This window comes from Metarhizium brunneum, chromosome 1 (assembly GCF_013426205.1).
Source record: "Metarhizium brunneum chromosome 1, complete sequence".
NCBI classification, from domain to species: Eukaryota; Fungi; Ascomycota; class Sordariomycetes; order Hypocreales; family Clavicipitaceae; genus Metarhizium; species Metarhizium brunneum.
The window spans coordinates 6,595,028-6,620,422 of NC_089422.1; the positions used below are offsets into that span (position 1 = coordinate 6,595,028).

The 25,395-nt window shown below is 52.0% G+C and overlaps 8 protein-coding genes across 8 annotated transcripts; 3 read left to right on the top strand and 5 right to left on the bottom strand.

Annotated features, from left to right (window-relative positions):
• Positions 1–423: 423 nt before the first annotated feature.
• Positions 424–3,888, top strand: plc1_1 (1-phosphatidylinositol 4,5-bisphosphate phosphodiesterase 1; the record flags this gene model as incomplete). Its single annotated transcript, XM_014693063.1, has 1 exon — positions 424–3,888. The coding sequence occupies one exon, from the start codon at positions 424–426 to the stop codon at positions 3,886–3,888; it is 3,465 nt and encodes a 1,154-aa protein (XP_014548549.1).
• A 2,283-nt stretch (positions 3,889–6,171) lies between these two features.
• PFA3 (Palmitoyltransferase) lies at positions 6,172–7,865 on the bottom strand (the record flags this gene model as incomplete). Its single annotated transcript, XM_014693062.1, has 2 exons — positions 6,172–7,637; positions 7,718–7,865. The coding sequence occupies 2 exons, from the start codon at positions 7,863–7,865 to the stop codon at positions 6,172–6,174; spliced, it is 1,614 nt and encodes a 537-aa protein (XP_014548548.1).
• Positions 7,866–8,470: 605 nt separating this feature from the next.
• Positions 8,471–9,693, bottom strand: G6M90_00g019960 (uncharacterized protein; the record flags this gene model as incomplete). Its single annotated transcript, XM_014693061.1, has 3 exons — positions 8,471–8,798; positions 8,860–9,446; positions 9,508–9,693. 3 exons carry the CDS (start codon positions 9,691–9,693, stop codon positions 8,471–8,473), a joined length of 1,101 nt encoding a protein of 366 aa, XP_014548547.1.
• Positions 9,694–9,969: 276 nt separating this feature from the next.
• On the bottom strand, positions 9,970–11,962 carry sfc1 (Transcription factor tau subunit; the record flags this gene model as incomplete). Its single annotated transcript, XM_014693060.1, has 3 exons — positions 9,970–11,231; positions 11,290–11,701; positions 11,768–11,962. The coding sequence occupies 3 exons, from the start codon at positions 11,960–11,962 to the stop codon at positions 9,970–9,972; spliced, it is 1,869 nt and encodes a 622-aa protein (XP_014548546.1).
• A 2,114-nt stretch (positions 11,963–14,076) lies between these two features.
• Positions 14,077–16,393, top strand: PPP2R5D (Serine/threonine-protein phosphatase 2A regulatory subunit delta isoform; the record flags this gene model as incomplete). Its single annotated transcript, XM_066129846.1, has 5 exons — positions 14,077–14,175; positions 14,235–14,567; positions 14,636–15,592; positions 15,661–15,959; positions 16,030–16,393. 5 exons carry the CDS (start codon positions 14,077–14,079, stop codon positions 16,391–16,393), a joined length of 2,052 nt encoding a protein of 683 aa, XP_065985634.1.
• Positions 16,394–17,372: 979 nt separating this feature from the next.
• On the bottom strand, positions 17,373–18,913 carry G6M90_00g019990 (uncharacterized protein; the record flags this gene model as incomplete). The annotated part of the gene is made up of 3 exons (XM_066129847.1): positions 17,373–17,838; positions 17,892–18,665; positions 18,717–18,913. 3 exons carry the CDS (start codon positions 18,911–18,913, stop codon positions 17,373–17,375), a joined length of 1,437 nt encoding a protein of 478 aa, XP_065985897.1.
• A 567-nt stretch (positions 18,914–19,480) lies between these two features.
• G6M90_00g020000 (uncharacterized protein) lies at positions 19,481–20,061 on the bottom strand (the record flags this gene model as incomplete). The annotated part of the gene is made up of 4 exons (XM_066129848.1): positions 19,481–19,797; positions 19,884–19,909; positions 19,973–19,986; positions 20,053–20,061. The coding sequence occupies 4 exons, from the start codon at positions 20,059–20,061 to the stop codon at positions 19,481–19,483; spliced, it is 366 nt and encodes a 121-aa protein (XP_065986133.1).
• A 1,407-nt stretch (positions 20,062–21,468) lies between these two features.
• On the top strand, positions 21,469–25,308 carry G6M90_00g020010 (uncharacterized protein; the record flags this gene model as incomplete). The annotated part of the gene is made up of 3 exons (XM_014693056.1): positions 21,469–21,510; positions 21,577–25,115; positions 25,188–25,308. 3 exons carry the CDS (start codon positions 21,469–21,471, stop codon positions 25,306–25,308), a joined length of 3,702 nt encoding a protein of 1,233 aa, XP_014548542.1.
• Positions 25,309–25,395: the final 87 nt, after the last annotated feature.

A 25,395-nucleotide genomic window follows, 5' to 3' on the forward strand; every position in this document is an offset into this window, starting at 1 on the left:
AATCTTCTTCGCCAATTCCCCCGGTCGATATAGACCGTACAGAAGAGACCAATTGGTAGGCAATTGCCATACAGACTCACCACTCGCAGCTGCCTGCTTTCACGCGCTACTACTGCCATCATTGTTGGAAAGACGGCCCGTCCAATACAACCACCCGGAGCACACTCTAGATCAACAGGTCTTCTAGGCGTTGCTGCAGATCTGCCAGTTCGAAATATCCCTCTCGGTCTCTCTCTCGCACCCTTTCTCTTTGCCGCACTTGGCTGAATTCTGTTACTTCTGCCCCGGCTCGCTCCTGTTCCCAACATGCATACCGGATCTGCCCTGGCTTCATAAATGCCGACTTGACCATTCTGAGGTACCCTGAGGCTTCCTTCGGTTTTTGTCTCCTCTCATGTACGGCGCTGCAACCAGTGCACAACCATGACATCAAGTGACTCAGAAACTCAGCAGATGACTGGCACTTCAAGTGTAGACCAAACAATGTATACACTCTCTGCCCAGTCGCGGCGCTCTCGGCCCGGCCTCGTTCAGACTAACTTCAACTCCAATTCACAAACCGTACACGTACCGGGTTCAGCAATTAGCGCCTCTTCGGCAGCTTCTAGCTCACAACAAGGATCGCCAATTATGTCACCCAGTACTGCCGTCTTGACGACTAACTCATCGATTCAGGCTTCGCCGGAACCCCTCCGACCACGGGATGATGATCAGTTCTCGGCGAGCTTTCAGCTTCCAGACTCTGTTTTAACCCGCAAGACAAGCACCAATTCCCTCGGCAGGAGTTGGGTCGGTAGCACCAGCCCCATTGCAGAGGCAGTAGTCCCGGAATCCCGAAGTAATAGCGTATCTGCTACTTCCACTGGCACTACACCTACCACAACCAGCAAGGGAAACTTAATGCGCAGATTATCCAGCCGAGCAAGCCGAGCATCAAGGACTTTGAGTGGCAGAAGGAGGCAATCTTCTGCAACACCAGCTAGCAGAGACGGGAGCATTGGCCCGTGTTTTTTGCGGCGGCGCAGTGACAGCAACAATACTGCTCCTGACTACGTCCCTACACCTTCAACCGACTCGGAATCTGACCTTGACGAGAGAGATGATCTCTTGTTAATTAAATCTTCATTCCTTGATCACATTCCCAAAGGATCTTCTGCAAATAGCACTACAGGGTCCGTTACAGGCAGTGCTAACAACATGGCCGGCCCAGTCATCCCTTTGCAGTTGCAACGTGGCACATGGTTGAGAAAAATCTCAAAGAAGAATCGGTCAAAACGCATCTGCCTCATTTATGAACGAGAAACAAACAAGCTAGTTTGGGATAGAGCCCGCCCTCACAAATTTCTACACGTCGATGATATTAGAGAAATTCGATTTGACTCCGACATCCAGCAATATGCTAGAGACTTCAATATTCCCGAATCGGAACGATTGACCTGGTTTACGATTCTTTACACTATGCCTGACAAGTCTAAGTCAAAACTCATGCATCTCATGGCTGACAGCATCGAGACGACTAACCTCTGGATTAACTTCCTTGACGCCATGCTGAGACACAGACAAGATGTTATGACGGCACTGATGACCTTCAACGACAAAGCCATCCAGCAATACTGGCAATCTGAGATGACAAAGAAGTTTGGCGACAATCCTCGAAGTGAGGACCAGGAGGAACTCGACATCATCGGCGTAATGCGAGTATGTCAGAACCTGCACATTTATAGCTCACAATCCACTCTTCAAGCCAACTTTAGGCTTGCCGACGCTCGTCACCGCGAAGCCCTTCGATTCGAGGAATTCTTGGATTTTGTTCGGCTTATGCGTCAGCGACCAGATGTGCAGCGCATCATTCGAAGCATCGCCGCCAAGCCTGATAAAGGCCTGACCTTTGTGGAGTTTCTTTCCTTCTTGAAAGACTACCAAGGTGAGGACATTGAAGCTAACGTCACCACGTGGGAAAGGCACTTCAACAAGTTTGTTCGCAAGCACCGAGCCGATGATCTGGGCGGACTAAAGGTTTTACAAGACGACATGTACATGTCAGAAGCCGCATTGGTTGGATTCCTATCTTCCCGACAAAATGGTCCCCTAGCAGAAGAGCCTCAAGAATACACTTTGGATCGCCCCATGAACGAGTATTTCATCTCCAGCTCTCACAATACCTACCTTCTTGGTCGACAGGTTGCTGGCCAATCCAGCGTTGAAGGTTACATCCGCGCGCTTGCTCAAGGGTGTCGATGTGTCGAAGTAGACTGTTGGGACGGTTCTGACGGTCAGCCCCAAGTAGTCCATGGACGGACTCTCACTTCAGCCATCAGCTTCAAGGAGGTCATGACAACCATCAACAAATATGCATTTGTAAAGTCCAGCTTCCCTCTTTGGATCTCTCTCGAGGTTCATTGCAGCCCGTCTCAACAAGCCTTGATGGTGGATATCATGAAGGAGGCTTTTGGGGCTAGACTGATGACGGAGCCACTGGACCCTTCGTCAGACAAGCTACCCTCTCCCTCCGAGCTGATGGAGAGGATTCTCATCAAGGTCAAGAAGCCACGTGGAGGCAGGGATGAGAGCCTTCCGGCAGAACCAGTTGGCCGGCGGCGCGGAAGCAGCTTGAGCTCGCCAGTTTCGAAACCAACTGTCCCAGACAATGGCGCCTTTTCACCTTCACCTTCACTCCCTCAGAGTCCCCTTTTGTCAGCCTCAAACCAAGCCCGACGACTTGTCAGCAAAAGCCGTGTCAACACCATCGCCGAGGGAGAGGTGCACGACGTTCCGAGCAGTAGCACAAGCGATAATGAGAGTGGAAGTGAAATCGGAGGCTCCGTCCGACGATCGCAAAATAAGACAACACGATATCTCGGTGCGCTTGGTGTGTACTGTGCTGGGGTCAAGTTCTTTGGGTTCGAAGATCCGGCAGCCAAAACGTTCAACCACATCTTCTCCTTCATGGAGACCAGTTTCGCCAAGCACTCACGGACTAAGGATGCCAAGATGGCACTTGACATTCACAACATGCGGTATCTGATGCGAGTGTACCCTGACGGACTACGACTGGCTTCGAGCAACTTTGATCCTCTCATCTATTGGCGGCGCGGTGTTCAGATGGCAGCTCTTAACTGGCAGACTTTCGACTTGGGCATGCAACTCAACAACGCCATGTTCCAAGGCGGCAAGGATGAGTCTGGATATGTCCTGAAGCCTGATGAGCTTCGTGACATTCAGATTCAGCCATATAACTCTGCGATTGCCGAAGGCAAGAAGGAGAGGTCCGTAGTGACGTTTGCTATTGACGTCATCTCAGCCCAGCAACTAATGAGGCCTGCAAACCTTGCCGCCAACAAGTCCATGGATACTTATGTCGAAGTGGAAGTCTTCCATGCCAACGATAAGCGAGACAAAAAGGAAGTTGGGTCGGGGCTGACGCACGCCCTTGACTCGCCACTCAAATTCCAGACGGATGTTGTACGCGAGAACGGCTTCAATCCCATGTTTGCTGATGGCCAGTTCAAATTTACCGTAACGACCAAGCACCCAGAGCTGATCTTTGTACGCTGGTCTGTCAAGCTAGCTAGCTACGGAGAGAGCTACAATAGCAAAGAAGGCTCGGCCATTGCCACATACACTGCAAAACTCAACAACCTCAAAGGGGGATACCGCACCATACCGCTTCACAACCATGCAGGTGATCAATACTTGTTCTCGACACTATTCTGCAGGATAAATGTTGAACCCATTCAAACAAAGCTCTTCGATATTGCTGCTCCAGTACAGGACGGCGGCAAGCTCAACCGCTTCGGAGGCAAGGTGTTTGGCCGGACCAGCACGAGTCCTCGCAGCACATTTGAGAAGAGCAGCATGGAAAAGAACAGTTTTGATAGCTTTGCCTAGAAGGCAGGGCGTATGCCACACTGTTTATGATACGTTTAACTTTATTTCTTCTCTAGTTGCCCCTGATAACCGGGGATCTGCCAAGATGCAGGTGCAATGGAGGCGGAATTCATACGACCCGGGGGTCTTTCCAACTTTTCTATTTTCTTCCATTCCTGATGGCGGGGCTGGCTTTTCCTTGGCCATTATTATTGATCCCCCCTATACATTTTTTTTGTACAATTTATGTATCTTCTAAGATTGGTCTCTTTTCTCTTGAGCTCTGGGAGAGCCATATCTTCTTCTTTTTTTAACAATACCACGTCTAGCCGGCTTGTTTTTTTTTTCCCTTTCTTTTCTTTTGTCTTATTACCTTTTTGGAGCGTCTAAAATTTGACGTTGGGAGCGTCCCAAACAAAAAATACCCCTCACTACGGAGATTTGAATGCACAAATTTTGATTTTGATGATGGGCATGTTGGTTTTTGAGAGCAGCAGGGTTGGTGACATTTTGCATACAGCTGTTTTAAAAAAAGCCTTTCGTTTAGTTCATTTGGGGAGTCATTGCATCGAAATGCGGAATATGGCACAAAGCATTCTTCATAGACAGGTCTGGCACGGGAACCAAAGGCATTTTTTTGTTTACCATTATCATATCACCATTCGGCCTGTCGTCGTCTTCTGATTCTAGTTTGGATCTGGCCATGCCCTGTTGGCTTGTCTCGCCATGGTTGCAGGGTGGTATTGTTCATTCTCACAACCAAATGTTTCCAGCGAAATAAGGACTGGCAGCGCAGACGAGCAGGGATGATGGATACTGGATGACGAATGGCGGCAAGGCAAGGCATGGGATGAATGAAATCATGATGGACGGCGTTTGAGGACGTACAGGGATATTATAGTATGACTTGATAGATATTTGGCTCGGGCTGCACTCCAGGGAAGGGAGCTGGAGGTGGATAGTGGATAGTGGATGCTAGGTAGTGAATTGACCATTGGCGTACAAATGATGAGACAAAACAAGTTGTGGCTGCTGATGTGCGGGAGTCGTAAGTTGGGTCCTGCCGGCGTATGGCATCAAATGTCGGTGGCGTGGTGGTGCCAGAGGGAGTCGAGAGTCTGATGGGCAGCCAGTGATGATGCTGTCTGCAGTGACAATGTTGCAGCAGCCAAGGAGCATGGGAGCCTCCATGTCCAGATGTCCCGGCGTCAGTCCACCGAGCACTCGGTAAATGTAGGATGCAGTACAATACGCCGACGACCGATCAGGGGCACTTGAATCTGAGTGACGGGCTGCATGTATGTACATGCGGAACAACTCTATGCTTGATAAACCCTAGGTTACCAGGTATTGTTGTATGGTCAATGTGCACGTACGCCCCCCGCCCCCCCATGCCATCCGTCACCTCCGTCACCTCCGCGAACAAGCATCCGTCGTCGGACTTGAAACAAGAAAGAGAAGGGACAAGTTACATGGCCCTCGCCACTGGTTCCTGAGCGTCGGGATCGACTAGTGCGGTTCCTGCAGGGAGGCTTTTTTATGATTTGTGGGGTAGGAAGGGGCCGACGTGGGCTCGACGTGGGCTCGACGTGGGCCACCCCCTTTCACCCACAAAAAAAAAGAGAAGAGAAGAGAAAAAGCGATCAATACGTACTAGTACGGAGTACTCTGTGCTAAAACCGCACTTGGCATATGGCATGGCATCCTGGCGTGAGGGGGGAGGAGACACAGCGGTGGAGTCGGAAAGGGGGAAAATCTGGGGAAATCGCAAAAATGGCGCACTTGGTTTTGGCCTTTTCAGGCGGCTTCTTCCTTTTTTTTTTTTTCCGTGGATGTAGGATGTGCTGGTGGAATGGGTGTGTGTGCATGCAAGTTTCCAGAGGCTTGATGCATGTAGGGACCATCCTTGCCTTGCCACGTTGGGGGAGGCCCACGGCGGAGGGAGTTGGGACGACAGAGGTACAGTAAGTTACGTAGTACTCCGTACTAGTACATGTGTGGGCGTGTCGTAGAGGCGACGGCTTCGTGGAATGCGGCGTTCCGGAACTACTCCCGTTCTTTCCTTTTTTGCCGCTCCTTTCTTTTTTATGCCGCAGGCGATCCTCCTGGGCAGGGGCCCGAGGGTTCGATCCTGACATGGTTGGTGGTGTCCCAGGTAGGTAAGTTAGTTGGTTGCTTTTGGGCATGGCAAGCATCGCACACGCAAAGGGGCAGTCGGCATGTGGTGAGCAATCCATTGGTTACACTACCCAAACTAGCACACATGCAGCGCTCTAGTACATCTATCTACATCTACATCCACATCTAGTCTACACCTTGGTCGTCGAGGGGACTCGCGTCTCCAGGAGAGCCGCTGTGCGTGGCATTTCGCAGCATGCCACTTGCGCCGCCTCGCGTCCATGCCTTGCCGTTGGTGACGACGTCCAATGCTCGCCGCTCGGCCTTGTCTCTGCTATTCGCCTTGGGACTGCCGGCGCCCTCGTCCTCGTCGTTATCTGTGTCCAGCAGTTCGTCCTCGAGCGACTTGCCGCGCGTTGAGAGGCGCTGCATGCGCATGCCCTGCGAGCCGTCGGCGTACAGGTTGGGATCACGCCCCAGCACGCGGTCTGCTTTACTCAGTACTCTTCTTGGTGCGTTCCCGTCCGCGGCACTTGTTGGCGTATACTGATTTGGATTTGACGGGTATCCCATGTCGTCGTCCTGGCCGCCCCAGCCCGCGCTGATTTCTCTTGCGCGCTGCTCCTCGCGCTCGCGCTTGATGCGGTCTCGTGCTTCGAGCCACTTGGGGCTCGCTTCCCACGACCAGCCGTCGCCCGTCGTGTTGCATATCGGGATGGCCCAAAGCCAACGATTTGGCCCTAGCAGGTGCCGTAGGTTCTTCTTCCACCCGAGATCAAACGCGCTCGGGAGCTTTGTCGAATCTTGCTCGTCGAGGTACTCTTCATACCGCCGCCGGGACTGCAGCCTCTCGTGTTCCTCGTACGACAGCTGCACCGGTTGAGGGCTGTCTCGCGGTCCTGGTGCTCGCCACGCTGCCGCCGGGCTGTAGTTGAAGTCGTTGCTCGGTCTGCGCTCCTCGCCTTCCTCGGGCCTTGTAATCCCCGGTAGGGCGTTTGTGTGAAAGTCCACGAACTGCTGCGCCGCCTGCGGGAGCCGGTTCGCGGGATTGTGCGCCGCGCGGTAAGGCTGCTTCAGCGGCGACAGGTACCGCGTCTTTTCGAGGCATTCAATCGTCGTCTGCCCCTTGAGTGCGAGCATTACGTGCCATCCTGTGAAGACGCCCATCACGATGCCGATGATGCCGCTGAGGACGCTCAAAACTATGAAATTGACGGGCAGTAGTGCGTCCAGCTTCTCCACGTCTTCTTCGATTACCTCCGACCACACCCATGTGCCGCTCACGGCGAATGCGTAAACGCACAGAATCGTCGTGTATATGAGAAATAGCAAAAAGGCCTTGTAGTTCCGCAAACCCAGACAGGTCGCCAGCCACGGACAGTGGTGGTCCATCTTGAGTACACACCGACGGCACGTGGAGCAGTGGTGTGCGCGGTCCGGCTTCCGCGCCTGGCACTTTTTGCAGAAGCGAATCTCGCCGTTGCTTTTGACGGTGACGGATGTCGCCGGGGGGTAATGGTTCTGTGTCGTCGTCGGCAAGAGGCCGTAGCCGTCGCGGTTGGTTGTCGACCCGGGATCGGTAAAGACGGCCGTGGTGTAGGACCAGTTTAATAGCAGGTATATGACGACGCCGACTGTAGATGATGCGGTTCCTGGAAACGTAAGCGTCAGACACCACTGTTTACTCCTACTTCTCGGAGGGTCACACAGAACCGCGGGGGTTATGCCGTACCTAACCAGCTCCCCTTGGGCGCAACTGAGCCTATCTCAATCACCATCCATATCGCCCATGTCGTCAGTCCGTAGACAAATATCAGCGGTATGTACGTGGCTATTGCACAGCACGCACGCTCAATCGTACGCGCGCACCGCCGGGGCATCGTGGTGCCCTGGTACGACGGCTCCCCGTCGAGCTCGTGGCCGTCCAATGTGGCAGATGTGAGTGACTGGTGCAAGGCTCAAGCTTTGCCAACAACGATGCTAGTCTCTTGAACTCGGGCAATTAGCGGCTCGTTGTCATCCGAGGTGACGGGAATATCGTGATGGGGTGTAAGAAAAGGGAGGATTCAGAGTTGCTAGGCTAGAGTTTCCGGGATGACGTTGGCGCCATTGGTGCTGATGCTGATGCTGGTCGTGGTTTGTGTGGTCACTTGTGCACAAAGGCAAAGCAAGAGACACGATGGCTGGCAAGCCAGCAGGGGGAGTTTGAAGCATGGATCCGCGCGGTCCATTCGGCTTGTGGTCACGGCGTCCATAGGCGTCTGGGCTTTGTCATCATAGGCTACCCTGCACATCTCTAGGGTGCAATGTATTCGTACCGTGATAGCAAACATTATTTAATCCCGAGCAAGTGTCCTCAGTCTGTCATCCCTCTCGAGTCCCTCCTGGATCTGCTGTCAATGCAAGATGACCTTTTCAATCCATCAATATATAATGTATTACAACATCGTGTGCCCATGAACCAAAACATCTCGGCAATCCATTTTTACCAATGCACCTGTCCGTGATCCTTTGAAGTGTCCTTCGGCCCGCGAAACGCAGCCCGAGCACTTTCTGCAGTCTTGTACTGCAAGGTCCCGTCCTCATTTCGCCTCTCCTCAACGTCAATGATACCCGCAGTCAACTGATCCAAGTATGCCTCGTAATTATCGGCTTCACGGATTTGACACTTCACCGAGCTCGACTCAACGTGGGAGGTAATTGCAGTCAACGTCTTAAAGACTTTCTGACAATATGGGCAGCGATAGGTCCTGTTGCCATGGGCAGGTGATCGAAGATGAGAAACCAACTGACCCTGTCTTTTGAAGCATTTTCTAGACAAAGTGAGAACTTGTCCAAAAATTAGACGAATCACCTGAAACGACATTTACTCACCCGCATCTAACCTTGGGACAAATGTACTGCTCAATGATATCGGAATAGTATCGCGACGCATTAAAGGCCGGGTTATCGGGGTCATCAGCATCCATAGACTCAAAAATCATTCGGGGACTCGGTGTCGTAGCAGTGTCAAGCTGAGATCTTGTTGGCATCTGCGCAGGAGGGGCACCAGGAAACAAGTCTTTCCCCCCCCCCCATGCCGCCTTTGCTTCACTCTGATGAAATTCATCTTTATCACTCTTTGGGGTCTCGCCTGTGGTATGCCTGGCCTCGTTCGAAAGCTCTGGAAATCCCATCTCTGTGAAGCTAAACCCCTGATCGCGTACATCTCGCCAGATATGTCTCGGGCTCCCGCCTTGCTTAGGAGACACGTAACTGGTGTAGTTATTCTTCACAGATTCCTTGGTAAGTGTCTCGAGCTGCCTCGGAAATTCAAGTTTCTTCTCTCGCATTTCATCAAGAACCGCCTCATCGATACGAATACATTCACCTCTCTCAATGTGCCATATGAGACTTGCCAGACGGGGAAACGGGCCTTGGCCACAGCCAGGACAGTCGAGCTTTTGTCGTTTGGGATGGTTCTGGACAATGTGTGTCAGTTACTGGTAGTGATGGCATGGGGTATGAAGGTGGATGGCAAACCTGGATGATGTGCGAGATTTCTGCCGCTTGAGTTTTGAAATCTTGCCCACAAAACTTGCAGTGAATATGGCTTTCGGCACCAGTACCACGCATATACTCCTTATGCTTGAAGATGGCCTCCCAGGTGGCAAAAACGCGGTTGCAAGGCTTGCAGTACCAACGGCCATCTTCGCGGATGATGGACATGATGAGACTGTTGAGAGCTGGCAAGCTGTAGAGTTGATTGACGTATCCGGCGAAGGTGTTGGAGAAGAGACGACGGGAGAAAGAAGGAGGAGAGGAAAGTAAGTGATCTCGTGGTCAGGTGGATAGATTATTAGTGCCGATAAGGAAACCACGACTTCCCCTTCCACTCGTCATTTAACTCTGGCACCCATTTTGCGCCACGCATTATGCTTCGAAGCCACGTGTGCATACTTAATTCCCTAACTACAATCAAGAGCCTTTTTGAACTCGATTATGCTAATCTAACTCGGGATACGCCGAACGGCCCATGTCCATTTCAGCATCCCCATCACCATACTGGTGGTCCCCGTACTGTTCCATATGGTTATAATATCCAGTGTCAGGGTACTCCTCATTCTCTGATCCATCGTCGTCGTCATCTTCATCATCGTCATCATCTCGTTCACTGCCAGAATCTTCATCATCAGACTCCATTCTATCTGTGCCAATTACACTGCTATCGATAAACGGAGCAGGAGATATCTCATGAGCCACGCTTGGACTCTTCCCAATGTCTCGGAACCGAACATTATATCCTGTACTCTTCTTTTTTAATGGCCCCCTCCCGTGGAGGACAGTGTGCTCCTCTGTCGTAAGATGTAAATTCGGCAAGGGAAGGTGGAATGTATTTGACACAGTACGGATCGGAGTTGCATCACCAAATTCCAATGTCTGTGCAAAGTCTTCCTTTGTTAAGTGCCTTCCAAACCGGATAGCTACCAGTTTAGTCTTCATTATTGCCTTGACCTTTGCCCACAAGCCACCGTGGTACCAGCCACTATTCACGACGTCGCACTGAGGGCGTACGGCCGCGTTGTCGAGTAATTCTTTCAGTAGAGAATCGGTAATATCACAGACCTGCCATACCTTGCCGTCCGTGTGATATGACTTTCCGTCGAAGATGTGACTGTCTGCTTCCATGCTGGGTGTATTCTGTGATTCACCAATCTGCGTCTTGCGAAGTGACTGCCACGGCTGGTGCTTGATCGTACGTTTGTGCTTCTTAAGCTTGAACATAAGCGTCTGATAGATGCGATACTTGGGATCGGTCCTAGGGTCGGTGCCGTAGGGAACCACACTATCTCTCCATGGGCCGCCTTTGAACTGATACGCTGCGTAGTTGAGATATTTTTTCAATTCGTTCCAGCTCTGGAGCTTGCCTCGCAAGTGATTGAGCAAAGACCGACGAGTCCACAGAGGGCGATGTTGGAAGGCGTCTTCTAGTTGAGCTAGGACCTCGATCATTCTGGGATCCGTCATATCTGGCGGCACCTGCGGCCCGTCTGGAGCCGGGTCTTCTGCACTAATAAAATACCCTACCTGCTTGACTGCAGTCAAATTGATTGTGCCGCCGTCCTCAGTCGTGCGGACGTACGGATTCTGCGAGTAGAAGTAGTTGAATGGCAAACTCATGTGCGTGAAGATGGGCGGAGGAATGATGTCAACATTGGGGGGACGATCTGTTCCACTTTGAAGGGTGAACTCTTTCAATTTTTGAACTAGTCGTACGTTGATTAGTACAAGACCATAGGCATGGTTTCCGCAGGGGATACACACCATCTCCTGGCAAAACCTGCTCAGCATATCTCTGAGCAAACTCTGATCGATTCATATCCCAGTAAAAGTCGGCTAAAGCACGGAACCGATGCGTATGTTTGATAGTACCAACCGCTTCGACTTGATATCTTCCAGCGTTGTCTTGAAGCTTTCTCCGAAGAACTTTGGGCTCATCCAGTCGCGCAATCGATTGCACTTTTTCCTTGCCATTGGCTCCAGGCGCATCTGAGAAATTTACATCTCCCTGCCACGGGCCGTTACTTCCTCGTCTCCGTCTGCGGCCCGTTCTCTTGGGAACAGTGAGCTTGAGAACCACGTTGTGCGATGCGGCGCTATGAGACATGATAGGCTTGCAAAAGGGGCTTTCTGGGTTCAGATACAACGGCACTGAGTTCCTCAAAGGGTCCATGAGCTGGATGGAAAGTGTTTAGAATAACTAAATAGTTTGTAGCCGAAAATAAAATTAGATGAAACTCACGTGTTCTAGAGACGGGACTCTCCCAAAGGCCTTGACCGCCCGATCAATGTTTTCCACAACGGCGGGTATTTCCACAGCGGCCAGGTCCCGCGGCGGTATGCGAAACCGTGGTGCTCCCTCTTCTTCTGGTTGGTGATCCGACAGCGACCTTATTGTTGATGGACCAGCCATCTCGTTATCTGAGAGTGGTTCCATGGTGCTCAAGCGTATTAAAGTGTCATGTCTGATGATGGTGCCCGTAACTGAGGAAGAAACTGCAGGGCTTGGTGGCGGAAGATTATGCAATAGGATCAATCGATGCTCCCTGGCGCCGAGCTGATATTGGCTTGCTGGCAGAATTTCGGATCAAAGGGGCGTACAAATTTGCGAATGGTGCCTTTTCTCCCAAGTATCGTGAGTGATTAGTTTCTGTTGAACGATATTGTGTTGTATTAGAGGTGGTTCCGAAGGAGTTGAATAACGGCTGTGAGTTGAGGTTCCACATCCGGACTGGTGCCGATTATGGTCCGTGCACGCTTGGCCGCTCCTTGTCAGCACCCAGACGACAATTCCTCTCAGTCTGGTGCCAGTCTCCTGATCAACAAGCAACAAGAGACGAATTGCTCGGCGGGCTCACTCTTTTTGCTAGGTGCGCTCACGCACCTCCAGGTACCTAAATATCAGGCTATATTATAATATATTACTATATATTTTATTATAAGTAAATATATTTTTATTATAAATTATCTCTTAAAAATATATAAGAAGAGTTTAGACATAATAAATACTTACCTACTAAGGGGGGTGAGCGCATCTAGCAAAAAGAGTGAGCCCGCCGAGCAATTCACAACAAGAGTCCGGTGCTGGTGGTTTCTAATTACTACCACTGGAAGCACCGTGGCCTGTGTTGACGGAGTTCGCACGCTAACAAGGCCCGAGTACCGCCCACATGCACATACACAGATACGACTCCACGGAATTGAGGATTTCCATGTGCCTCTGGTCGCGTTTCGGCCCGTTGATTGGGCGATCAACGCAGCTAGCAACGAGTACCTACCTGTTATTGACTTTACTCTGTTTGCTTGTTTAGAATGATTCAACTGATGATGCCGTCTCTCGCCCAACTGGGAGCATCGCCCTGCGCTACGTTTTGTCCAGAGCCGAGACATACTACCAGACATTTGGTAGCTCGGGCGCCGTCTCCTCCCCCCAGGCAATCCAGGTTGTAACATTTGAACCCCTCACCCCGTGAAAAACGAAGCAGAGCGAGGCGGGAGAATGGGTGCTCGAGAGTATTATTTAGGTGTGATTTTAATAATAGAAACTAGAACGAACAAGTACCGAGGTACCCAAGTGCCTTGTGTCCAGGCCTGGCCTGCCAGTTGCAGCGACCGTGCTGTGCTGCATGTCGCACCTTGGAGCCCTTCATTTGCGTCTGCATGGCCAGGACCAATTTGGCTGTTGTTGCTCTCCACCTCTCCTCCAATCCAATTGCCCAACTCCCAAGCAAGCCCAAGCCAAAGCAGACAGACCAGAGTCGACGGAGCCGACGCCTCAAGCATCTGGGCTGTAACCCCCTGCCGTCAACAGGTCCGTCTCCTGCAGCTGGCTGATACTCCGTGCGGAGGTGAAGTCGAGATATTTGTGCGCACTAGCCGGTCGTTGGCTTCTCGCACCTCTTGCACTTCCCTCGCTTGATCCCGACCTCGACTCTGCACGTGAGATCTGCGGGCTTGTTGGCCTCCGTGGGAACTGGAGTTCGGTGTACTGAGGTTAGTCTGTGATCACTGAGGATAGAGGCGGGCGCAGAAGGGCTCTCTCCAGTGCCCAAGTGTAATTGCGCCGGGTTCCCTACAACACGACGACGATTGACGGCTCAGAATTGCTCTCGGCTAATCAACTCGACTTGGTGTTGCCCGCTCGACCGTCTCACCCAGTCCTGGTTGAAGCACCCAGGCACCCAGGCACCCAGGCACCCTAGTGCCCAGCTCAGAGGGCCCGCCGACTTGCACACTTGCACCTGACCCCCTTGGCCCCCCCGTTGGCCTTGGCTGTGTTGACTGACTGACCCCGTTCCTCAAGCCAAAGCTACCCCACCGCAGCAATCAGTCGCAGACTCGACCTCGCAGCAACAAGCGTCCGCATCAGCAACGCCAACAACGCCAGCCCGTCCGCTGTCCGTCGTCTGCCGTTTCCCGTCCGAGTCTGCCTCCCGTCAACCCCATCGTCGACGACGAACACGAGAAGGTAGATGCTGTCGACGACCAACATGAAGCGTTTTGGCAAAGGACTAGTAAGTCATCTTGCCCGACTCCCTTGATTGACCACCCATGGCCCCATGGCCCCATGACCTCATCCTCATGCGTCTGTGTGATGGATTTGGATTTGGGTTGGGCTTCGCTTTGGGCCACGGCGTCGCCATTCCATCTGTATCAATTATACGCCATGGCGCAGTGTGCTAACACGCGCTGCTCACCCCTCCCAACAGCTCGCGCGAGGCAAGGATGCCAGCAAATCCTCCAAGAAGAATAAGGATTCCAAGGATGGCACGTCGTCCCCTTCGTCCCGAGACTCGTCGAACCAGTCTCCTGTCCTTACGCCCACCTCCTCCTCCACCACGCTCAACGACATCCGCAATAAGCCTTTACCATCCAGCACCACCGGACACGGCGACCATGGAGTTCCAAATCAGTCGTCAAATCCAGGCCAGCAAGGCAATGTTCCCGATCGATTTGGCCCCATGGGTGGTGCTTCGAGTCCAAACGGTGGCAATGCCAATGCTAGATTACCCCCCACCGTTGTCATCAGCCCAACCCCAGGAGTAAGTAGAATTATTCTGATGGCTCGCGGTGCAATTGATGGTACTCTTTGATGTTGACACCCCGGCAGCATATCCCTCCCCCTGGAGCCGCCGAAACTATGCCTCACGACCTGGCACCACCCAAGGCGGGCCAGAAGTCACTGATGATCCATCGAGGCATTGACAACCGCGACGCCATTCCCGAAGGTCTGCGAACCCCCAAACGCCAGCACTCGTCTCGATTCGACATCTCGGCTCACCGGGAACTGGAAAAACTACCGGGCTTCCACGAAGTTCCTCCTAATAGGAGACAAGAGCTTTTCATGCAAAAGATTGACCAATGCAACGTCATCTTTGATTTCAACGATGCCAGCGGAGACATGAAAGCCAAGGAGATCAAGCGCCTGGCATTACACGAGTTGCTTGACTATGTTGCCAACAACAGGCAAGTCATCACGGAACCCATGTATCCGAGAGTCGTCGACATGTTCGCCAAGAACTTGTTCCGACCCATCCCTCCCCCGATGAACCCACAGGGCGAGGCGTTCGACCCAGAGGAAGATGAGCCCGTCTTGGAGGTCGCTTGGCCGCATATTCAGGTAGTCTATGAGTTCTTCCTCCGCTTTATAGAGAGCCAAGATTTCAACACCAACATTGCCAAAGCCTACATTGACCACAGCTTTGTCCTACAACTTCTCGACTTGTTTGATTCCGAGGATCCTCGAGAACGAGACTTCCTAAAGACGACCCTTCATCGTATTTATGGTAAATTCCTCAACCTCCGATCTTTCATCCGCCGATCCATCAACAATGTCTTCTTCCAATTTACGTACGAGACGGAGCGCTTCAACGGCATTGCCGAACTACTCGAGATTTTGGGATCTATTATCAACGGCTTTGCCCTGCCACTAAAGGAAGAACACAAGATCTTCCTGACCCGCGTCTTGCTTCCTTTGCACAAGCCTAAGAGCTTGAGCATGTACCATCCGCAGCTGGCCTACTGTATTGTACAATTTTTGGAGAAAGATGCGTCTCTTACTGAAGATGTATGTGGCCTATTATTCGTCTCCTTGTGCTACTGACATGTAGACTAATGCGTGTGTTTACTCTCCAGGTTGTTCTTGGCCTACTTCGATACTGGCCTAAAGTCAATAGCACCAAAGAAGTCATGTTTCTGAACGAGGTTGAAGACATTTTCGAAGTCATGGACCCGGCCGAATTCGCCAAGGTCCAGGAACCGCTGTTCCATCAACTCGCCAAGTCCGTGGCCAGCCCTCACTTCCAGGTCGCAGAACGCGCGCTTTACTTCTGGAACAACGAGTACTTCTGCAATCTTGTCAGTGACAACGTGGAAATAATTCTGCCCATTATGTTTGCGCCGCTCTACGAGAATTCTAAGGGTCACTGGAATAGGTATGAACCATTGATTGGGGAGGCGTACTATATTGCCTTGTTTTTGTTTTTATGCTAATCACCCTGCCAGGACGATTCACGGAATGGTTTATAATGCTATGAAGCTATTCATGGAAATCAACCCTCAGCTGTTTGATGATTGCTCTCACGACTACACCGAGCAGCAAAATAGTGCAGCTGAGCGCGAGGCACTCCGAGAACGCAAGTGGGCTGCCTTAGCAGAGAAGGCTGATCAGCGACGAGTATCTGGCGGTGTTTCTGATGCCCCTTCACGACCGCAAGTTGGCGGGGTTTTGTCAAGGGTGGATGAAGTAGACCCTGTTACCGAGGATAACCAGAAGCGGCTTGATTCACTTAAGCTACAGGATGCTGCCGGTAGACGGCCTGGTGGCCACGAACGACAGAACTCTCAGAGCTCTGCTCGAAGCAGATGATCATCCCGTTTCCCGGTCATATTTCTGCAAGAACATCCTGCCTTCGCCATCTAAAAGATCAGTTGATATCGCGATGGCCATATATCGCGGGAAATCTGGTAATTTTCCATGGAAAATTACATTGCCTTAGCTGATATACCTGGAGATGATGCTACGGTAGTTTCCTGGGGCATACCAACAACACGAACAGAACTTGATGGGGGCAGTTGCATGCTGCCCCTTCCTCTTTTACGGCTATCATGACACATTTTGCAACATATTTATCCGGCTTTGTCCTTTGTTCCGGTGATTGTGCGGACATTAATTCGTTCTACGGTGCGCCTTCTCCCAATCAACTACCAGAAAAGGGACGTCCCTAGGGGATTGGGGGATTGCAGGGCTCCTTTTATTACTTTATTTTTTTCTTACACTTTTTTCCACATTTGCAAATTGGATCCATGGTTGAGTGGAACAAAAGAAAAGCGCTTGAGAATTTGCATCAAACTGGCATGTTTGGCATTGTTCTCGCATTTTTGCCTCTGTTTTATTTCGATCTTCTGACTTTGTGTCGGGAAAAAGTGATTGGAAGCACATGAGGCGTGAGGAGTTGTGCCAAAACACCCTTGTTCGGATGGGGAAAGCAAAGGGGCGCAGGAAATGTAGGTAGCACGGAGAAGTGTAGGCTGTGGGTGGCTGGCTTCGTTGCTATTTTGTAGACGGCTGGTGATATTCCAATAGACTTTTCCTACCTGTTATTGTGAGGACTATGTTGTGCTTTTGATGACATTGTTCACCACTGTTGAGAATTCTTATTCTGCACCGTGTGGGCTATTTTATTGTTGAATCGTGACAAGGCACAATGTCACCGGATCTATCTATATTGATCATCATCCTCGGGATTTGGCACTATCTCCCTCTATTGTAGCCCCTTCCACCGCCTCGGTAGTATCCCCGTCCCCGGCCTCTAAACCCGTCATATCCCCCCCGTTGATTATAATTGTTATATTGTGCTTGGGCTTGGGCTGTTGGTGGAGGTGGCGGGGGAGCTTGCCCGTTCCACACACCCATCATCTGAGCTGCAAAGGCAGGATCTGGCACCCAACCTTGTGGAGGGAGGGGAGGAGGCGGTGGCGGCCAGGGACCTGTGTATCCTGCCGGTAGGGGAGGTATGGGCATGTTGAATGGCATATTGGGGTTGGCGGTTGGCTGGGGAGATGGTTTCGGAGAGCCGCGATGGGGACTGCTGCTGTAGGATCTGCGGCGGCTGCGGGTTCGTGACCGTGATCGCGAGCGTGAGCGCGAGCGCGAGGCTGATCGGGGTGTGTAGCTTCTGCTGCGGCTGCGGCTGCGGCTGCGGCTTCTGGAAGGTGACATGCGCCTGCGTTTGAAGGATCGTGATGAAGAGCGGCGGCTGCGCGAATAGCTGCGCGCTGAAGATGGAGACTCGGATCGACCTCTTTGTTTGCCTTTTCTGCGGTCCTTCATTCGTTCGCAGAACCGTCTGGACCAGCCGTAGTACGTTTCTCCGCCAATGACTTCACCCGTGATTTCATCCAATACGATCCTCTCGCCCATTTCATTCACGTCGATGTGCGCGTCGTCTGGTCTTCTGTCGCGGGAGAAGATTCTCTCCGCATCGGAAAGCAACGCCTTTACCGCAGCTGTGACGACATTGTCCGCCGGCCCTGGGGCGAGTTGAATTGGACGAATGAGATCTGGGAGCATTGGTTTTGTGGAATTCGGCACCAGGTGAGGCAGCCACGTGGCTGCCGGTAAATCGTACCATGCTGTCGATGTGTCGCCGTGGAAAGATGGCAGTATGAAGGGCGCCTCCTTGGCGAGTTTGAGAGACGTATTGACCGGTTCTGGGGTTGCGGAGACGGTCGACCCGGCGAGGGCTTCTTCAAGTTTGGGGATCACAGCATCGGAAGTGTATTGTTTTGATTTCCATATGGAAACGAGGTTTTGTAGCTTCTTGATGTGTTTCGGACATTTCTCGAATGAGGCGGCAGCGCTGATTAGCGGAGGGAGGTACGCTTCCACGGTGGTACGGAAGTCTTGGTTTCCCTGGCGCGCAGCGTGGTACAGCACGTCGTTGACAATGTAGAGTACGTGTAGACGGCGGCGTTTTGTGCTGGGACGAGGGTGTGCCGCGTCATCGACTTGTGCGTTTGACAGGGCGACGAGATACTTTGCAAGAGCGGTGCTTCGACCACTAGAGTGGATTATGTTGCTGAGGATGTAGTCTTTGCAGGTCTGTATGGCGATTTCAAGAGACACGATTTTAGCATGGCTACGAGGAAAGCACCGAGAAACAGTTTTTCTCTTTGTTTTATCCGCCTACACGAGGGCGGGGACAAAAAACTTCTCGAAGGGTGGCTTAGTGCAAACCTGGACATTGGGGCGGGAGCACTGCGTCAGTGTTGAAGTGACTTGTTGAAAGAAAGTGTCGACTGAGGGACGGCTGATGGATGCTGGGTCGGCGCGGAAGAGAGATGCTGATAGGGCAGCTTTGGCGATGGTTAGTTCGGGAGTCGCCATGGTGTGCGGGGAGTTGGTGGATGGCGAAGTCGACGATGAAGCTTGAAATGGGACGTTGGGAGCTGGCAGCTTTACGATGGTGTTTTCGGTCTTGTAGCTTGACGGTGGTTTGACCAATGAGGTACTGGTTTGTGGGGCGTGGCCTGATTCCAGTTGTAGGAGATATGGTGCAAAATTTTGCGGTTTTCTCATCAAGGTCGGGTAGTAGAGGGGTTGGTTGATTGCTAGATTCTTGGTAAATGAGCAATGTCTTTATTGAGCCGATTTGGGCCGCCATTGAAGCCAGGTAGTGTGAGCCGTCACTTGATATAATGGGAGGAGGAAAGTCGACGATCAGGAAACGTGTGGTCACGAATTCCCCCCTCTTCCCCCTTCCTATATGGAAGAAACTTAAAGAACTGAGAAATACTGGCAGAATAAGTGTTCATGTATAACTCAAAGGTGCAGCACGTATCATACAAGCTTCCCCCCTAGCCGATATTTCCAATACACAAAACAGCCAGTCTGCGATACGCCCCCTACGGCTATCTGACCGTCAACTGCCGCTTTACGCTCACGTCTTGTATGTTATGAAAACCGATCACCTTTCGGACTCCTATACGGTGTGGAACTCTCATATTTGCTCTTCTCCCGCGTCTGCTGCGACTCTGTCACCGCAGCATGTCTTGTCGCAGCCGGATCATTGCCCGCCTCTTGGCTCGGCGAGCCAGCTGTGTCTGTGATGGCAGGGGCGCCGTTACCGTTGGTGACCGATGAAGATGTCGACCCGGGGCCGGAATACTCTAGCGATCGAAGATCTTCCCTCTTCTTGCGCGCGGCTTGAAGCTTGGCCTGACGGTCGGCGTTGATTTCTCGTTTGGCAAAGTAGTATGCGCCTGCGCCGGCTGCAATTGGGAAAGACGAAATCTCGCGTTAGATGGTGTGCTAGTGGGTTATAATCGTGGGGGGAAAATCAAATGTTGAACCTTACCAACACAGAGGGAACCCCAGCCCAGCCTAAATGAAAGATGGTGTTAGTAGTTTTGCGAGGAAGCTCGGGAATCGGCGGACGGAACAAACCAGAAAGACTTAACCTATTGGCATAATGTTAATGCTGAATAGGAGGCGATTGGACAAGAGTCCGATAGGGCTTCGCTCACAGTATTCATTTTGTGATTGATTGATTGATCGATCGCGTGCGGTGTACGAAGTATATAGTATATAATGGTAACTGCCGAGGTGTTGATGTTGAACCTATGTTGCGGATCTTCAACGGCGCAGGTGGATTTGGACGCTTAACATTGTTAGCCACAGTGGCTGAGGCGGAGCTGGGCTTCGACGCCTAAACCTGGTCCGACAGCCGAAGCATCGGCGGCTTTGGGCAGGTCAAGCACGTGCGGCAGCTACCGGTAGGTAGGCACTTACACTTTCGGCATTTTACGGAGTGGTCATGCGTACTGTCAACTTTTCGAATTGAAGCCGAATGCACATCAAAGGTGGCTGTTGCAGCAACTGCCGGCCGCCGACCACCGAGGTACGGAGTACGAACCATGAGGCTCAGCTGCTTTGCTCGACATTTCCGGTTTGTTTCACCCTGCGTCTTTGCTCGGTGCATTTGCACGCTGCTTGGGGGGGCTAAAATGTCATGCGTGGCTCAAGCTCTCTCTGTGTTCCTTGCACCGCCAGGAAGCCCCGCCTCAGACATGCTAACCGTGGCGTTGGATCTTTTGGGCCTGTATCAACGGGTCAACCAACCCGTCATGACTGTTTTAGGCAGACCTTGACCTCGTGCTTGCTTGTTAATCGGAACATCCCCAGCAACCTTGTTGGTGAGTCCAGAGTTAGAACCGGACACTTTCAAAGCACCCTGCTGCGGCGGAGGCAGAAGCCCCAGTCAAGTCGTTTCACGAGCTCCGCCATCCGCACTGTACTGTGTCGCAGATGTCTCACCCGTTGCCACAGTGTCTACAGCCACAATCCATGCCATTGATGACGATCCCCTCCACCGCCTCCAACTCCAGAGGGGGAGGGGGAAGGGAGAGGGCCAACTTGTTCTTGTCGACAAAGACCAAGACACGCAAGCCACCCAAATCGCCCATCGCCCATCGACCGTGCCGTTCTTCCAGCCAGCTGTTTATTCTTTTTTTTATCGACAACCGTCTACTTTGGCCGTTTGATAATTTTGATCTAGTGTCCTGTGGCTGTTCAATGTTGACAACACAAAGACCGCGTGGCCTATCAGCGTGTTCCACTTCCAACGTCGACGTACTCCATCAACGACCGCATCCCGTGTTGCCTACGACTCGTTTTGTTTGGCCGATAGCTTTTCTCCCTGTACCCGATTGCCTCAACTAAGGCATCTGAGTGAATCTGGCCATTGGCTCATCAAGGCAACGAAGCATTCGCATCTGTTCCCGCCCCAACTTACTTCAACGCAAAGCCAACCCCGCGGGCATGATTTAACGTTGGACCTTGCAAAGAATGGGTGTACAAGGAGTTCACGCCCCAAACCCATGTCCCCATCACCACACCAGTATTGAAGTTGGCATTCGATGTCATCACATCATTCTCCTACCATGGAGCCGCCGGGCAATGATGGGCCTGATGGTTCCTCTATCGTAAGTACAAGCCATCTTTGCATCTTGTGCGTACATAATTATTGCTTTCCTCTCTAACGCACCTAGAAACCTGTGTCTTCCCTCCTCGCACGGTTCGAGAATCTAAGTCAAACTGCTCCTCTCGTCCCTCCTCAAAATGCGCCTTCGAGGCCCATTTCTCCAGCCCCCAAGCCTGATAGATTACGAGCTTTCAAATTATCGCAAGATCCCCCTCCCTCTCCCAGTCCAGCGTCAGCGCTCGCAAGCTCCCTTGCAGCAGCTCCTCCAAAGACACCGGTTAAATCTCCTGCGAAACCAATACAGCTCCACGCGACAGAACCAAACACTCTTCGTGACGGAAGTCCTGCGCTAACACATACATCTACGCGGCCACTGGTGGATGGCGCCAAGTCACCAGCCTTAACAATGCCTCCGCCGCCAGCTCTCAAAGTCCTGCCACCTCAATCTCCGCACAAAGCTCACTCTTCGGCTGTTATGTCTGCCAATCAATCGCCATTTTTAGATCCGACGACTGCTACATCGCAAGAGCTCCCAGGCGCTTCACCAATACCCATTAAGCTACCCAGTCGACCTATCACCCCGATTCATCCTCTCTCTGCTCCCCGTTCGCCTCGCTTGACTTCGACACAGCCTCCATCACCACCTCCTCCAAGACGGTCTGTCGAAATAAGGCGGGAACCGAAGCAACCTCCGCCGCCGCCAGCTCCTCGTCTCGACAAGTCCAGAAAAACGACACCGGTTTCATCGAGTCTTCCGGATACGCGCAAGATCAGCACGTCCAGCAAAGGCAACATTGTTGACGAGACGTCTCCCTTCAACAGCCCACCAGCCAGTCCGGAAAAAACTGACGGAGACGAGAGTGCTCCTGAGCTACCCATGCGACCAAGAGCAGAACCCAACAAGGACCTTGTCTCCAGACCTAAGCCTGTTGTAGGTGCGGCTTTTGAGCTGCCACCGGTACATCATTCTATAGCAGTCAGGAGAACAGAACGTGATCCGATCGTGAATGGAACCACCAAGCCATCTCTCATAACGCAACACCCTATAGATGATCGATTCGCCCACTCTCCCAAACGATCGACTAGCGACCTGACGACGATGACATACGGCGCCAACAGCTACAGCTCAGACAAACCGCCCCCGAAACCACCTAGACCAACTCAGCAGCGAACTTCTGCCACGCCGGATATCTTATCCAGCTCTGCACCAGCTGGACGGTCCCAGCAGCAGCAGCAGCAGCAGCAGCCGCAATTGACCACTCACCAGTTTCCTGCGCCACCTACCCGAAATCATGTGCCCGTAAAGACGGTTGGCCGGTCCGCGGATAAGGAGGTGCCTGATCCGCGAGCGCTCATGCTGCCTCCGCCATCAATATCGGCCAGTCGCCCAACGCCCCGTAGTATTGAGCCTGAGCCTGCAGCAAGTACAGAGCCAGCTGCACATGTAACGGCGTTTCCGGACTGCTCAAATGTAAATCGAAAACCACCACATGCCAAAAAGGGCTGCCATGAGATCCAGACCAAGTATGATCCTAGAATATTCGACGTTTGTGGTGACCTGGCCTGTACCAGTGGCCAATTGACGAGAGTTTGGAATATCCGAGATGGAGAGCAGATTATGAGTCTTGCTCACACCGAAGGAGTCAGGGCAACTGCAGTTTTGTTCAAGCCAGCCGCCGACCCAGACCACGAAGGAGGCTTCATATGGATCGGTACCAATATGGGCGAGCTCATGGAGGTCGAGGTGGCCACGCAACGGATTACTGAAGTAAGGGCAGGTGTGCACGGCAAGGCGGAGATCACGAAATTATACCGACACTACAACCAACTATGGTCACTAGACGAAGGAGGCACACTGAATCTTTGGCCTGGTGACAATGATGGTGTTCCGAACCTGAAAAGCCATCCCATTATTCAGCCAAGCAGGCTTCCAAAAGGTGCCACCTTCTCCATGGTGGTTGGTAGCGAACTATGGCACGCAACTGGCAAAGCGATTCGGGTGTTTGAGCCTTCAACTGACGGGTCCAGGCCCTTTCAGGTGTTGGTTCGACCTTTGACCGCTGACGGTTGTGGCGATGTTAGTGCCGGAACCTTACTCAGTTCAATGCCTGGCAAGGTGTACTTTGGTCATATGGACGGAAAAGTGAGTATTTTTTCGTCATCGGACTACACTTGTCAAATGATCTTGAATGTTAGTTCCTGGAAGATCAATGGACTTGCCGGTGTGGGACATAATATTTGGGCAGCCTACAACACGGGCAAGATTTGTGTATACGACACTACCGAGCAGCCCTGGACTCTGAAGAAGGAGTGGCAGGCGCACGATCAATCAGTCTTGAAGATGAAGATGGACCCATCGAGTGCCTACCGTATAGATCAGCTGCAAGTTGCATCTCTTGGCACTGATAGCAAAGTCAGGTTGTGGGACGGTATGCTGCAGGACACCTGGCTGGAAGATGACATCAAGTCTAAAGACATCGACTATTGCGAGTTTGAAGAAATCAAAGCCATGGTTTTCACATGGAACGCTGGAGCATCAACCCCCCATAGCCTCCGATATTCGAAAGGCGACGGCGACTCTACCTTCTTCCAGGATCTGCTGCGGTCGAGCGGGTCTCCCGATATTCTTATTTTTGGATTCCAAGAGCTAGTTGATTTGGAAGACAAGACGGCTACAGCCAAGCGGCTTCTCAAATCCAAGAAGAAGGAAGGGACCGAGCAAGAACGCATGAGTCATCAATATCGCGACTGGAGAGACTTTTTACTCAAGACATTGGACGACTACATGCCTGGCGATGACTTGTACCATCTTCTCCAATCATCGCCTTTAGTGGGATTATTTACTTGCGTGTTTGTAAAATCGACTATTAGGGACAGGATCCGAGACCTAAGCGCAGCAGAGGTCAAGCGAGGCATGGGGGGCCTACACGGAAATAAAGGTGCCATTGCGATCCGATTCCGAGTGGATGATACTTCGCTCTGTTTCATCAACTGCCATCTGGCAGCTGGACAATCGCAAGCAAACTCGCGTCACAACGATATTGCTGCGATTCTGGAGGCGAATTTGTTTCCGACCGAATTGGATCCAGAAACGCGACTGGACACATTCACAGGCGGGGGTGATGGCTCCATGATTCTTGACCATGAGCTTTGCATTCTAAATGGTGACCTCAACTACCGTATTGATACCATGTCTCGTGATACCGTGGTTAAGGCGGTTAAGCAGCAGCAGCTCGCCAAGTTACTTGACCGTGACCAGCTCCTGGTGGCACGACGTCGCAACGCTGCCTTTCGCCTGCGTGCGTTTGAAGAGCTTCCCATAACATTTTCGCCGACCTACAAGTACGATGTCGGCACAGATACGTATGATACCAGTGAGAAGAGACGAAGTCCAGCCTGGTGCGATCGTTTGCTCTTCCGAGGACAGGGACGGGTACGCCAACTGGATTACAAGAGACACGAAGTGCGAGCCAGCGATCATCGACCTGTTACGGGAAGTTTCCGCCTCTGGGTGAAGAAGGTTGATGGCGCAGGGAGGGCCAGGGCTTGGATGGAGAGCCAGGGACGATTTGAGAGTGTGCGAGCACAAGTCATGGCCAATGAAAAGTGAGTTACTCACCGTGTTGGCAACAACAGAGTGGCCACCAAGGAACATGGATTTATGCTAACCTATCTTAGAATGGCTTACCTTGCACACTACTGCGGATTCGACGAGGCAACAAGCCGGGCACTAATAGAAGAGAAATCATCACGAAAAGTACACCGGAGCCCCAGTAGGAATAGGGGCGGCGGCTATTAGAGCAGGCACGTATATTTGGCGCATTGAATTTTTTTAATCCTCATGGCAGGCGGGCATATCCAGCGTAGCGTCGAGACGAATCTTTAC